This window comes from Oppia nitens, unplaced genomic scaffold (assembly GCF_028296485.1).
Source record: "Oppia nitens isolate AA-2021 unplaced genomic scaffold, nextdenovo-longstitch-racon4-pilon3 scaffold6_pilon_pilon_pilon, whole genome shotgun sequence".
NCBI classification, from domain to species: domain Eukaryota; kingdom Metazoa; phylum Arthropoda; class Arachnida; order Sarcoptiformes; family Oppiidae; genus Oppia; species Oppia nitens.
The window spans coordinates 1271570-1287286 of record NW_026533250.1 but is presented as its reverse complement, the minus strand read 5'-3'; the positions used below and the strand labels follow the sequence as shown (position 1 = coordinate 1287286).

At 26.0% G+C, this 15717-nt stretch overlaps 3 protein-coding genes across 3 annotated transcripts; all 3 read right to left on the bottom strand.

Annotated features, from left to right (window-relative positions):
* Positions 1-4852: 4852 nt before the first annotated feature.
* On the bottom strand, positions 4853-8373 carry LOC128962390 (zinc finger protein 64-like). Its single transcript, XM_054308762.1, has 9 exons — positions 8315-8373; positions 7317-7458; positions 7028-7251; positions 6873-6957; positions 6699-6820; positions 6578-6634; positions 6074-6157; positions 5679-6003; positions 4853-5612 (listed from the first exon to the last, which is right to left on the bottom strand). The coding sequence occupies exons 1-9, from the start codon at positions 8334-8336 to the stop codon at positions 4853-4855; spliced, it is 1821 nt and encodes a 606-aa protein (XP_054164737.1). The 5' UTR covers positions 8337-8373.
* On the bottom strand, positions 7636-8371 carry LOC128962182 (protein JTB-like). The gene has a single exon (XM_054308535.1). The coding sequence runs from the start codon at positions 8204-8206 to the stop codon at positions 7643-7645; it is 564 nt and encodes a 187-aa protein (XP_054164510.1). The 5' UTR covers positions 8207-8371; the 3' UTR covers positions 7636-7642.
* Positions 8374-8856: 483 nt separating the features above from the next.
* LOC128962638 (sodium-coupled neutral amino acid transporter 7-like) lies at positions 8857-14780 on the bottom strand. Its single transcript, XM_054309033.1, has 12 exons — positions 14532-14780; positions 14291-14469; positions 12031-12152; positions 11771-11969; positions 11007-11142; positions 10851-10943; positions 10090-10147; positions 9860-10024; positions 9763-9799; positions 9625-9685; positions 9400-9563; positions 8857-9103 (listed from the first exon to the last, which is right to left on the bottom strand). Exons 1-12 carry the CDS (start codon positions 14735-14737, stop codon positions 8883-8885), a joined length of 1641 nt encoding a protein of 546 aa, XP_054165008.1. The 5' UTR covers positions 14738-14780; the 3' UTR covers positions 8857-8882.
* Positions 14781-15717: the final 937 nt, after the last annotated feature.

Genomic DNA, 15717 nt, shown 5'->3' with positions numbered 1-15717 from the left:
AAGCATTTTAATGGCTCATTGACAATGTCTTCAGTGATTTATACAAACCATTCAATACTTTTATTTGCGGTCTTCTCTGTAATCATTTACTATTATTTTCTCTTATGTCTATAATATTATATATTTTGATTAATCATATTAATGATAAATCATCATAACTTAGTTTTTTTAAAAATAGTAATTAATATATACTCTAATTAATTGATCAACAAATTTTATTAAATAACTCTCTTAATAGTTTCAAATATCTGAATAATAAAAACAAAATTTCAACTATGAAATCATGAAAGGATGCAATAGTTAGTAAAATTTGATATAATAAAAGCTCAGGGGGTCAGAGCTCAGGGGGTCAGAGCTCAGGCGGTCAGAGCTCAGGGACTCAGGAAAATTCAATATATAAAAAACTAAAAGATATTGATAATCAAAAATTTAATAAATTAAAATAGTCTGATCTAATTTAATCAAATTATTTTAATTAGATTCAATATTTATTATGATTAAATCATTAAAGTAATTACAAACATTTTGCAAATTAATATAGAATTTGAAATTTTAAATGAAATAATTTTTAAATTTTGCATTTTTCATAAATATTACACTTAATAATCAATAAAGATATTTAATACTAGTTTTTAATTAATGTTTTAATTAGTTTAGTGTCTTTAGTGAATAATAATTGTCAAATGATTGAATAGATTATGCTATAAAATCACTGAAATAAATTAAATATATGTTAAAATCAGGGTTGCTAAAGGTTTTCGATTTCAGAGGGGGGAGGGGTATAGGGTGGGGTGAACATTTTTTATTGCATTTTTAAACGACAATTTTTGCCAAATTTGAGTAAATTCCCAATAAATTCCCATTAAATTCCCATTAAATTCCCAATAAATTTCCAATAAATTCCCAATAAATTCCCAATAAATTCCCAATAAATTCCCAATAAATTCCCAATAAATTCCCAATAAATTCCCAATAAATTCCCAATAAATTCCCAATAAATTCCCAATAAATTCCCAATAAATTCCCACTAAATTTTCACTAAATTTTCACTAAATTTCCACTAAATTCCCTATAAATTCCCACTATATTCCTATCAATTCAGACTAAATTCCCACTAAATTCCCATTAATTCTCTAGATATTTTCAATAAGTTCTCACTAAATTAACTACTAAAAATATTCCAAACTTAATTTCTCAATACTCAATGTTTTCTAAAATTAATATTCATTTTTACAAAAATTTTAAAAATAAAGAAATGAATAAATATATATAACTTATCAATGATATAGTACTGTATTTATAATTATGTCTTAATAATAATAATAATGTAAGAAATAATTATAAATTAACTCTTAATGTTTAAATAATTAAATTTTAAAAATAAATCTACATATAGTATATCACATTGAACACATTTTAATATAAAGTTTAAAAATATTAAAATATAATTTTAAAATTTATGCAAAAAATTTGTTTTCTACTTTTAATATGAAATAATATATATATATATTATCATTTATAAAAAACTAAAAAATAAGATAAAATATATTTAATTTTTTTGAAAATTGGTGGGAATTAGGGAGCTTTTTTCCCTTGTGAATGCCCCAACTCTATTTGTGTAATATTTAGTTAATATCATAATTATTATTTTTAAAGAACATAACTAACACATTTTAATATAAAGTTTAAAAATATTAAAATAAAATTATTTTAAAATTTATGATAAAAATTTTAGTTTTCGACTATTAATAAGAAATAAAATATATATTATCCTTTATAAACAGCTAAAAAATTAAATAAAATATTATCATTAATTTTTTTGAAAATTGGTGGGAATTTATTTTTTAGCTTGTGGAGTGCCCCTACTAGTGTAAATAATGTTAAATTGATGTTATTAAGTATTGTTATCTATTTATGTTCTATACATAAACTATTAATTTATATTAAAACTAATTTAATATTTATTTTTTTGCTTAATATAAAATTTTACATAATTGAAAAAAATTTTCGGCGCCTCCGTAATATTAATGATTATTTAAAATATTTACTATTTTTGATTGATTACAAATTAACTAATATTATAGTAAATGATAGTAGATATTAAAATGTATGATTGGTTTATAAATATTTTCAAATATTTCATATTTGAATCATTGAAATGCAAATCATAATAATTATTGTTTTGTTTATATAATTTATTATATAATTATTAATAACTTTAGATATATGTGACTAAAATTAGTGTTTTATTGAATGAAATATTTGCTTAAAAACATGAAAATATGTGATTATATTTGTATTAAAATAGTCAAAATATGTGCTTATATTTAATAATATGTGAATACCTTTTAAAATATTTTGTTATATGTGTTTATGTGACTAAAACTTTTGCCATAATAATCAGTTTTCAATCAATTGCTTATAAATCTACATATTTTGTTAGTATATTTAATCACTAAAAATATAATTTATATGTGAAATAAATGCTCTAATAATTATTAATATACTGTATATGATATAAATTTATAATAAAAGTTTGCTTATATTTTTCCATTACTTTAACGAAACTTTTGAATTAAATGAGTTCATAATAATTGAATATCAATTTAATTGTAAAACTGTTTTCAACTGTAATTAAATTTTAAAGTACAGTATTATAGCCTAAATTTATACTATATTTGAATTGATTTTAAGACAACAGTATAACACAATATTCAAGTGATATCAATGACTAAACTATTAATAAATTGAATTAGTATTGAATTCACTGTTCAATTCATTATTTCAAACATTTGCTAATTATTTAATCCGTTCATCGATTGACTGATTGCTTGATAGCAATGAAACCGATATCAGTATCGATACCTAAGTTTGGCGAAAGAGACCAACAATTAAGTGATGCAAACAATGATTTAGGAATTGAATTGGATTTCATTGCAAATGCAAACAATTGTCTAAACATTACAAACAACTCAATGAAAGTTCACTTAAACTTCTTCAACAAATTTGATGACCTCTTTGATGACCAAGACTTGCAATGATTTACATCAATAGAGAGGTTTTAATTACAACCCATTAAGACAACAATTAATCCATACTTTTAAACAAATTGTAAAAAATAGTTAAGAAATATGTAAATTGATTTGATTTGTATTAATAATAAAGTTTGTTATTTTTAATAAATAAATTGTTTGTAATTATAAATATTAATTGAATTGAAATAACTATTAATTTGAATAACAAAAGCATTGTTTGCGCCAAATGTGTGAAACTATTGACACTTTTTGTGAAATATTTGACTTTAATTTGTTTATTATTTGACTGTTTGGACAACAATTGACTCATTTTGTTAACCAATCGTATGGTTTGACTGCTAAGTGATGTCACCGAAGACTAAGAAATTAAAGACAAGACAAGAGTGGACACAATGACAAACCATTGACCACTCAATTGCCGACAAATGACAAGAGATTCGTGGTATCAATTTGATGACCAATTGACTCAAACATTGATGTCTTTTATAGCATTTAAGGACCGATTCAATTACGAGTCGGTGTCCAAACAATGGTAACGATTAATATATTTACCACAAACAGAGCTCACTTTGAAGATAAAATGGTTTACATCTCATATGGGATCCAAACAATTGGATCTGATTCTCAACAAGTGTCCAAATATTTGAATTATTCAATGTACTGATGTTGAGGTCACTGATGTGATAATTGAATCGATTACAAGACATATCAATAATTTGCAATCTATTTATATCAACGAAAATTCAGGAATTAGTGGACAAGTATTGGACAACTTCTTTGCAAAGTTTGCTAAAGAATTGCAAAAGTTGTTTATCAGACCTAATGATGACAAGTCTTTTAAGAACATAATGACTAAAAATCTAAAGAAGTGCACAAATCTAACGGATGTTATAATTAGTAACAAATCTGTTATAAATTCATCGATTAAGTCATTGATTAACAGTAAAGCAAAACCTGATGTCTTCAAGAATTTAAAAAGTTTACGATTGGAGTACTCGGTGGACACGGAAGATGTTTTTAAGTTATTTGTCAAGAAATATAAAAATCAATTAAAGTCTATTGAAATCTATGAAATGTCTGAATATGCTCTAGATTTGGATGCAAATGATAAAAATATTAAACCACTAATTAATGGATTATCTGAGTTGAGATCATTGGTTAAGTTATACATCGATTGTTGTGATGGATCTTATGAGGCATCGATGTTGTTGTGCTCTTTCAACTCATTTGGACAAAATTGTGAACATTAAGTCTAATTTTTAAGAATGAATCTTTGAATTTGAAGAGACATATATTTATCCGACTTTGCAATCAATGAACAAATGTTATCCTCATTTCAAGCGTTTACGTATTGATGGCTACTCTCCCACAGAGTTCTTCTTAAAGAGCAATATATTAAAAGGATTGAAACATTTGACTCAATTAACAATTGTTTCCAATTTCATCAACGATTCATTCTTTATTAATATTGATAAAAATCTTCTGAAACTCCTATCCCTTGTTATGTCTAAAGCAAACATATCTGCAAAAGTATTGAACGCAATGACTAAACTCAAACATATTGAACACATCGGACTCTATAACATTGGAAAACAAATGTCGATAAGATTTACGCGAATTGTCTCGTGTGTGGTCACCAAATAATGTCATATTTACCGATAACATAATTTTCAATATCCATTATTTCTTATTTTACAGTATCATAATTATAAAACAATGAAAGAAACATTTGTATTACAACAATAATTTTCAATAATTATTGTATAAAAGTTGGTTAATATTTGTTCATTTTATAATAAATACATTTTTATTAAATATTATTCAATAGTATTTGTATTATCTATTGAATCATTTGTATCAATAGTTTGATTGTTAATTACCACAATTGTGCTGACATTTGGCAGATAAGACAAACCCATTGGTTGTTGTAAATGATAAACTATTTGTCCGGATGTTGTCGATGTTGGCACTAATTGCAAGGCTTGAGTTTTAAGCAATGATTTGTTGTTTTTCACGTTTCGCTCTCTCTTGGAGTATGTTTTTGGTTCAATTGTCCGATTGTATGAATGTTCTGTTGATGTCTCGACGTTGTCTTGCATTAATTGTCGATAAAGTTGACTCTCCACTGCAATTGTATCGTTATTGTTGATGTTTGTCTCCATCTCTAACTCGATTTCTTGAGATTCTGTTTGTGTGGTCACTATTTCTTTATTTGGATCACTTGTTACTATTGGTTCACTCAGTTTACTTTCATTTTGCAATTGCAATATAGCTAATGCAGCGCCTGTCGTGGGATGCATGTCTTGATGGTGTCGTAGATGACTACGAAGTGAGTCTTCTCTAACAAAACTACAATCACACAAATGACAGTTGAATATTGTCTGACAATAAGCTTTATTTCCTTTGCGACCGCCTTTCACACGAGTTTCACATTTTAGAATTGCTTTTGTGGTTTTGATAGTCTTATCGGTGCCACGATTGGGATGTTTAGTCTTCATATGTGTGTTGAGATTACATGCCTGACGGCAACTATAGCCACATATTTGACATTCATATGGTTTTTCATTGGTATGAATTCTGTAGGATTTTATATTTATATGTAATTATTATAAATATAAATGAATAGTTGTTATATGAAAATACCTGATATGATTGTTTAGGGCTGATCTTGAGTTAGTTGTGTAATTGCAATCATCACATGATAATGGTTTAATCATATGATCTCTGATGTGATCTTTCAATTCTTTCTTAGAATTGGCAATAAATTGGCATTCATTACAATGAACTCGACTTTCACTCGAGTGTTTCAGTTTGTAATGCATATGAAGATTGCCTTTAATGGATGACTTGTATGAGCACTGTTCGCATTCAAATGGTTTTTCTCCGGTATGGATCTTCATATGTCTCTTAAGATCCGAATTAATTTTGAAACCAGCCTTACATAAGACACATATGAAGGGGGAATCACCTGTCAGTTGGTCAACAAATAAGTGTAAACTTTATGTTTAATTTCTTCGAGTCTATTGTTAATCACTAACCGGTATGTGTTCTTAAGTGGACAACGAGTTGACTTGAATTACGACTGGCGTACCGACACAACTGACACTTGTATGGTCTTTCATCTGTACATTCAAATACATTAATTCTATTATAACATACAATACAATCCATTAAACTTTTTCTTTCGCATAACAATAAGCATAATAACAGTATATTTTTATAAAATTATATAAATTATATATACCTGTAGTATATACCGGTTTAATACATTCTCTTTCTCTTATTATATTGTATTAAATATTAGTATTATACTAATATATGATACGGTATTATATATAAAAAATTTTTACCGGTAATTATAAGTAGATATATATAAGTATATATTATATACTACCGGTAATTATAAGTAGATATATATAAGTATATATTATATACTACCGGTATATAATGTATGTAATATATAAAAAATATACAAAACTTTTTGAATTAGAAATGTCAAAATCGGTAATAATTTATTAGTAAAAAATCAAATGTAACTAAACCTGTGTGTATGCGTTGGTGTTTGACAAGACTACACCTATCACTTGATGCATAAGAACCTATAAATCAATGAAATATTAATAATTAATAGATTATAAATGTAATTAAATGATTAAACAATACATTGATCGCATTGATACGGTTTCTCTCCCGTATGACTTCGAGTATGAAGTTTTAATTTATCCGATCGGTTAAAACAACGGTCGCAAACATCACATTTAAACGGTTTTTCTCCGGTATGTATCCTATTGTATACGATATCAACAATTAAAATAAATTAAAAAAAACTAATTATACCTGTAATGTCTTTCCAGATCTTTTAGATAATATGTAGTAAAAATGCAATTATTATTATATTCACATTTAAACTTTTTGCCGTTATCTGCAATAACTTTTAACAAAAAAAATAATTAAACTAAAATCTAATAGAAAGATAATCTAATTTTAACTACCATTTGAATAATAAATAGTAGTTCCGGTAACAGTTACTGTCGATTGGACAACATTTGTCTCAATGTCTGTATTGACGATATTATCTGAAGTCATGGTCTGAGAAAATTCCTGCAGTCGTAAGGATTCACTCGTATCTGTTACTATCGACTCTTCGTTCAACACTTTTGGTTGTTTGTCAACCATTTTAGTCATAATTTTAGATTTCGTTTTCAATTTTCTTCGACTTCGTTAAAATGATTTTTAAAATTAAAATACTTTCAAAATACAGTAAAACTAAATTAACAATACTTTTTGATAGTCTTTTTTGAAGGGATTTGTTGTTTGCATTGAAGACTATTTGATTTGCAGACTTTCTTGTGTTCAACAAAAGCATTGATATCACTATATGATTGTCTGCAAACACCACAGATATGCGTGTCTTGTATTTCATCTAAAGTTATTGAAACAAATAGTTTCAGTTTTTTTTAGTAAATTTAATCATTTTATTTACAAAAATGCAATCCATCTCTTAATTACAATATATAAATATTTGTTAACAATTATCTAAAAATATATATCATATTTACAATTAAACAACAAAATTAATATCAATTAAGACTAATATTAATCAATCATTAGGAAGCAATTTGTCGTTCAATGCGCTCAATAGTCTTGTGGTATATATATCTTTGTCTACGTTTAACATAAAAACCACTAAAGATGGCCACAAATATCATCATAAACTCAAAGGTCCAGAAATTTGCTTCGTTTGTATTACACCATCGATACACTAAACCAATTGTTTGGCATTTGATCCGCTGTTTATAACCTGTTTTCTTGCAGGCAGTCAATAGTTTGGAAGAAGTGTCTGTTTTATCACACGGCAGACAATCGGTGATGGACTGGAACTGTTGGTATTGCCAACACTTGGACTCAGTGTTTGTATTTTCACGTTTAATTGCAATCAAATGACTTGAATTGAGATCAACACTCGTTTCAATTGATTTGTTGATGATATCATCGGTTGTGTGAATCAATGGATGATATGGTGATGTGTGTACATTGTCGGCCATCAGGTCTTCCCAAATGATGATAATGACCATCAAAACGGCGAGAATCACCACAATTGCTATCATTCGTCTCCAATTCAATAACTCAATCATTATTTGTGTTGTTATTAACAATACGTTTGAATACATTGAATGTGTGTATAGTTTGTCGTAAATTATGTTTGAATACAATTAGCATTCAATCAGTGTTTGGCCCCAAAACTCAACTATAGGTCTATAGTATTATTCAAGTCTTACCTGAATTCAAATATCTGTCCATTTTTGGTGTCAATTGTCATCAAAAGTCCACTCAAAGTAAGTCTTTTAGTTTATTATTATTTTTTAATTCACTATTAAATGCATTCAATGATTAGTTACAATCAAATAATAAACATTGTTTCACATGTAATACAATAGTAATGTTAAGTAAATGAGTGAAACACTAATGTTATACTCAAATGGCATTACTTTATGCCCACTTCAGGCACACCACTAATTGGGCGCTATTTTCAAACATTTCAAACAATTAAATGAATTTACTTTTATTTATTTATATTTAATTTATTTTATATAATTGTTTGACAATAAAATATAGTAAAATACAAGTAAAATATCAGTTATTACTATAATTTAAAGTATTTGATACATTCATTATAATAATAATTTCTGATAATATATATAACGTCAGACTTGAAATAAAATAATGATATAATAATAATTAAATATATATTAAAATATGTATTAAAACGTGTATTTTGATAATAATATTAATATAAAATTAATTAATTAATTAATGAAGAGATTCTCCAATGAAATGAATGGTATGTTAATTACAGAGAAGACTCTCTCCTTCAGAGTAAAGCAAATCATTGATAACTTGTATGAAAACGATTACAAAAATGAAAGCACCGGTCAGTATAACGACCACTCCATAGATTAATAGACTTTTATTGAACAATACATTATTGCCTAAATGTGCCCTACGTTTGGCCAGTGCTACCATACATAGACCCGGAAAGATAAACACATTACACGACGCTAACGAACCTATCAATTAAACATTATTACAATTTTCAATACATTTATCATATATTTAATTATTATGTTTACTTTAAAATATAATTATTTTAGTATATATATAATAAGATTATTTTTATGTTAGGTTTAAAGTTTATAGCTATAATACTTCGAGTCATTTAATTTTCCAGTATTTTTAACAAATTTAAAAAAATATTTATTTGGAAATTTTTCAAAATATTCTGACACTTTGTGACAAAATATTGATTAAAATTATTGATATGAAAGTAGAGTATATGATAACTAAATAATAAGATAATACAAACCTAAGAGCTCGATAGCAATGGTGATGTTTGGAGTGACAATTGATAGGATGAGAACCACTACATTCCAGATGGTTGTGATGACTATCCGACGCTTAAACTCACCTAAAATGAAGTCTTCTGCCGATAGTTTAGTCAATTCAGCGTACAGTCCATCCAAAGCACCTCTAAAAGACATATTGTTATTATCATACAATTGTTTTTTTTTTTAATTATTTAGATCAATACCGGCCACAAAACATTAGCGGCGCATAAGTTGTGATCATTTTGATTATCAACGCTATAATTCCTAATTAGATTAAAAATAAATTTAATAAAAACAAACTTATTATATAACTAATAATTGATTTATTAATATATAATTACCGGCGGCTACTACTGGATCTCTTGCATCAAACAATTGCTATAATTAACAATAACTTGAATTAGACGACAAGTTATAACAATTATTGAAATTAAATACCATTATATCTGCTGAAACATAAGCTCCAAATGTTAAGTAACCAAAAGTACCGGCAAAACAATAGAGAAGAAATAGTAGTAACAAAGCCAATGCTGTGGCCTTTGAAAATGATTTGAGTTTCCTTTCAGACATACACGCGTAGATCGGAACCACTATCTCATGGGTCTAACCATTTCATTACAATTAATCACTCATTATATTAAAAAACAACAATTTGTATGCAAACATACCTGATATGCAAAACATACGACAGGAAGGGCCGCAAATAAGCTGACGGCGTTGTGTGGACTAAAAAATATTACAATTTAGCAATTTATTTGACACATTACATGTTAATAATTTCAAAATTTACAAATTCATTATTATTTTTTAAAGTAAATTTAATTGACAATAACATTATTTTTTTGAATTATTTATTGATAAATGTCAAATAATTAAAGTATAATTAATTAAAAATACCTAATAATAAATATTTTAGTGTATTAAACTTAATTAATATATTTCATTATTAAGAATCAATCGTCAATTAGTTGATAACAAGAAATAACTGTCAGAATAAGTTTGTAAAATAAAATTTATTAAATTTAACAATAATTGTTAGATTATTCTAATCATTAGAATATAATAACATTGGGTTTAGCAGTTTATAAATATATACAAATAATATATATATTATTTTTACTAAATTTAGTTATTTTCAAATATTGATCTTTAAAAGATTTTTAACAAAAACTTAATTCTTAATCATGGATAAAGAAACATAAATTGTGATAATAATAATAATAATAAGTATTTATTTAATTGTCTTATAAACAAGTCCAGAATACCCTGATTTTTTTTAATCAAAATTAAATTGATAATTTGTTATTTTTTATTTAGTTAAAATTATAAACAATTTAGTTTTCATTAAATAACTTAAATATTTAAAATATATAATTGTTAAACTAATATTATTGTTAGTGAACATAATAAACATTGAATTAATGCTCACCTGGTTTTAATAGGACCGGGAGTTGTATCAAGTTTTATATATTCATAAACATTTAGAAAGACCACATAAAGCATAGCAAATACTCCAAGTGTGCTATTATTAAATAAAGTAAAGATATATTAATTTATAAAATTATTATACCATTAATATGAATACCTGGCATATCTGAGAAAATCTAATCGTTTATAGTAACACATCGTCCAAATACATACTATAGCTGTTATAGAAATTGTAAAATTCCTATTTAGATACCATAGATGACAAAATTGTGATCCAACATAGGTTGCGAAGACTAATCAATTATAAATAACATTATATTTTATAAGTTAATCATTATATAATAGTTTAAAAATTCTAATTTTTATTTTATATCAGATATTGAATTAATGCTTATTTGTCTATTTTTATTGGTATAAAATATTTAATCTATATTTCACTATCAATCACAATAACTTTTTCTTAATTTTAAGATTTATTGTATGAAATTTATATTTTCAAGCTAGTTTAGTTTATATATCAATTACATTGATTTTTATGTTATTTTGTATCAAATTTACTAAATTTCATACATTCAGTGCATTAATCAATTAATTATTCAGTCATAATCTATCATTTGTCAAACATATTTAAACTGTAAACTTATTTGACTCAATAATTTCAAAAATATTTATAAATTTTTAAGATATGCTGTTATATCCTATTTAATGAGTAATAAGTTATATACATTTAATTTAAGTTTAAAATAGAAATTATATTAATAAAAACAAAATTTAAATTGCTTTTTTTATCACATTTTTTCTAAATAAGTTTAATATTTTATAATTATAAAATTAATTAATATGATAAATGTTATTTAAAATATAAATTAATTAAGCTTTTTGATAATTTGTATCAAATATTTGCATTTTATAAATACATACTTCTATCGTATTGGTCACCAATGATTATAAGAAATGTCACATTAATGCCAAAACAGGTGCACATAATGGATGCGGCGGCCAATTGTTGGGCTCTTTTACCACACATTGATAGCAAAACGTCGTGATATGTGCTGTCATTGTTGATGTCTGAACAGTATATTAATATAAGCATAGTTGTGGCTAACATTGCTATTATTACCTGTCAGATCAATTGATTATTAGTTTAATTTATAAAAAAAAAACAAAGTTTACAATCTAACCAATTGAACAAATGTAGCAATAGTTATGCCTCCCAATCTATCATAAGCAACCGGGTAGTTGAGAACACCCGCTCCCAGAGCAGCGTTGACCAGCAAAAAGGCACCCACTCTCCAAGTAGACCCTAAATATTAGATTATTATTTTTTAATTTTATACTTTATAATAATTTTATTTTTTAAAACTATTAAAACTATTAATTTTTTGTTATAAAATTTACAGGATTTTCATGATTTCAATGAATTATAGTTAAAACAATGATAACTCCAATATTTAGTATAACTCAAGACAACAACTATTTATATGTAAGCATTAGGGCTCCAAATGCAAGAATCACCGAAACTGAGGTTCAATTTGAAGACAACGATTTCACCTTTTTTTCTAAACCTTATTATCTTAGGTAATGAATGGCTTTAATTTCATACTATATTATAATTTAGTCACGTTATCATTTACATGATATCATTTATATTTTAGAGTAAACAGTTTATGCGATAAATTTATATTTCATATACTTTAATAATTGTATATTTTAGATTATTTTATTTTATAAAAACCATTCAAAATATTTATTAACTTAGTTTAAACTTGAAAGATATCACAATAATTATAATTGACATTATTCTTATTAATGAAATATTATATTTTGAAAACTTGATATTAACCTTCATTATAATTGAATATTAAACATAAATTAAAACTTATTATAACTTATAGATTAACATTTTCATCGAAAGTCATTGAAAATGGAGAAGAAACGACAGAATATGATTCAAATACTGGAACTTTTGTGGTAAAAGTTCCCAAATTAACTAAAGGACAACATTTTGATGATTTAGATCTGTTAACAAAACTATTATCGGCTAACACTAAGAGTACACTAAATAAAAGAGCTTTAATTGAGGTAATCAGTGGACAAACAGAGATTAGTCCTGATTTAATAGATGAAGATTTTGATTGGCATTTTGAGCAAACATTGAGACATGAGAGCGAAGATTTGCAATTATTAGGCAATAAGTATGGCTTTGCCAACAATTATTCAGGAGTTGTGGCCAGAATTGTTGAAGAGTTTAATGATGTCATTGATATAAGAGATCCAGAACTGAAAAGTAGTGAAGAAAGAAAACGAGAACGACTTGAAAAGGAATCTTTAGATTTTACTGATGACCACTACTTATCAGATCTTTACGATCAAAAAGATGTCATTTTAAATATTATAAAGTTTAATGTTATCGATACCAAAGCTATAAGTAATGAATTTACAGAAGACGATAGATTTAAATTGAAAAATTTGCCCAAAAAGGAGTATATTATGGAAAAGTCTATTAAAAAGAAACTTTTACTATCAATGATAGACATATTGTTTGCTTATGTATATGATATGAGGGTTAATGAATGTGAACATAATGTGGAGTCTGCTTGGAATGTATGTAAATTGTCGACCACTCTCTCGTGGTTTGACTCATTTGTCTCAATCAAACCCGTCTTAGTGTCATCAATGAGGAGATCTCTGTGCTATCCATTATATAGACATTGGGATCTTTCTCTCAAAGTATTGGAAGATACCATAAGAATAGTATCAATGGGACAGAACTGTATTTTAAAATGTTTTTTAGATATACATAAAATGTTTAATGAGAGCGGAGACGGCAGGTATTTGTTGAATGATCTTTATATCACTGACTACTGTGTTTGGTTGCAATATCTCAAACCAAATACATTTGACTCATTAGCCACAGCATTGAAAAACATTAATATTAATAAATGTGATATAGATTTTGATTTGACAGTCTTAGAGAGTGCTGCTATTATGGCTATTGAAGAGCAAAATATCAAACAATTAAATAATTTGAAAGTCAATAATCATTTAAAGATTGAATCTATAAGTGAATCTGATGTCGACAGCGAAGAGTTTATGCATCAAACAAGTAGTGAATGTAGTTCTCCTACAACTGAAACCACATTTTCTTCAGACGATAAAAACATTGACATCGATTCAGACGATGACTTAGAACTCAATACAAACAATATTTCTGAATCTAATCTTTCTTAAGACTAAATATTAATAATTAAGTCTATTGTTGACATTGAAAATAGCTATCAATTGAAAAAATAAGATTACCGTAATTTAAATAACTATTTCCATAAATGTTTATATTATGTTAATAAACATTTTGATATCTTTATAATTTACATAATTTTTTCAAATTTATATTTAATAAATATTTTTATTATTATATGATTAGCGTATTATTTATCAAACCTCCACTCAATGCATCTGTTGCTCCGTGTTTGCTATATTCCGAAGCACTTCCACTGCTGTCATCTGTAGAAGCGGTAGGTTTTCGGGCCAAATGTTCCAATAGTGGTGCCCTTTCATTCTCCTCTTTAATAGTGGCCCACTCGACAATATTACTTCTATTTATACGAACTGATCCCTGACTATTGAACAAAAAATAGCTATTTGTAGTAAATTAGTCCAAAAAACAACAACAATTGTTTACCGAAGTCGATCCGATAAATCGGATGATAGCGTTTGCCACGGGATATACGCAGGAAAGTCAACACTACTGTTTATACTGTCGTGAATGAAAGATCCGGAAAGTTTGCGCTGACGGGTCGGTCTATCGGTCGGTCTCTTAGTAATTGAGGAATCCATCAAAATTGAAGACTCCATTGTCTTGTTTTTGAAACTTTGTGAAGCTTCCATTGTTTCACAATTGACACTGGACACTTTACGATCTCAATAAAAATCTTTATATTAATTTATATCAAATATTTATAATTATATCACTTTATAAAATAATATATGAATTTAAAAACTAAAAAATTTATTTTAAATTATTAATTATTATAATAAAGACATCACTTTTTTAAAAAATTAACAAAACTTTTGTCACTGAAAATGTTGAAACAATTGAATGAACGAATTGAACGATTGATCAACAAAATGAAACTAAGAGCAAATGTTAGCAAAAAAATAACTTAAAGTTATTCACATAAAAATATTTCCACTTATAAGTAGAAAATAGTTCATTAAAGTAATAATTTGCTAAATCAAAAAATATCTTAATTTTCTATACATTAATCAAGTATATAGTACTAAACACCTATCATTAGTTGCAAATAATAGACTATTAGTATTAGTGATCGATATATAGTACTTATGGTTATTGACTGATATATCAATAATTTTGAAGGCGTCTTAAAGGACATGAAATTAAATGTTTGTTTTGTCAAATATATACTACTATATCATTATATTGAATATTATTATTCCACTAAATTTGTTTAATTTGAGATTTTAATAAAAATCTTGGTGTAAATGAAAAGCTGTAATCTTTTATTTATGTAGAGCCTATCAACAATATAAGTGATAATATAAATTTCAGGGCTATTTTGTATAAACTTAGCCCCATTTGCACACATTTATATTACTACTGTTGCATAACTTAGTTGATGATGGCTTGTGATGGTTGTACAGACTATTGCCCACAATTTTATCGGTAAATTTCAATTCAAATGACATGTTGTGTTCAACCCATCGATATGTGATTGCTCTCAATGTATGGCATGTGTGCATCGCTATCGTCTATATTATTTCTATTCAATTCATATGACTGATAATAAATGGCTAATAATGATACATAAATTTATATACAGTTACTTTATTAATATACATTATAATAT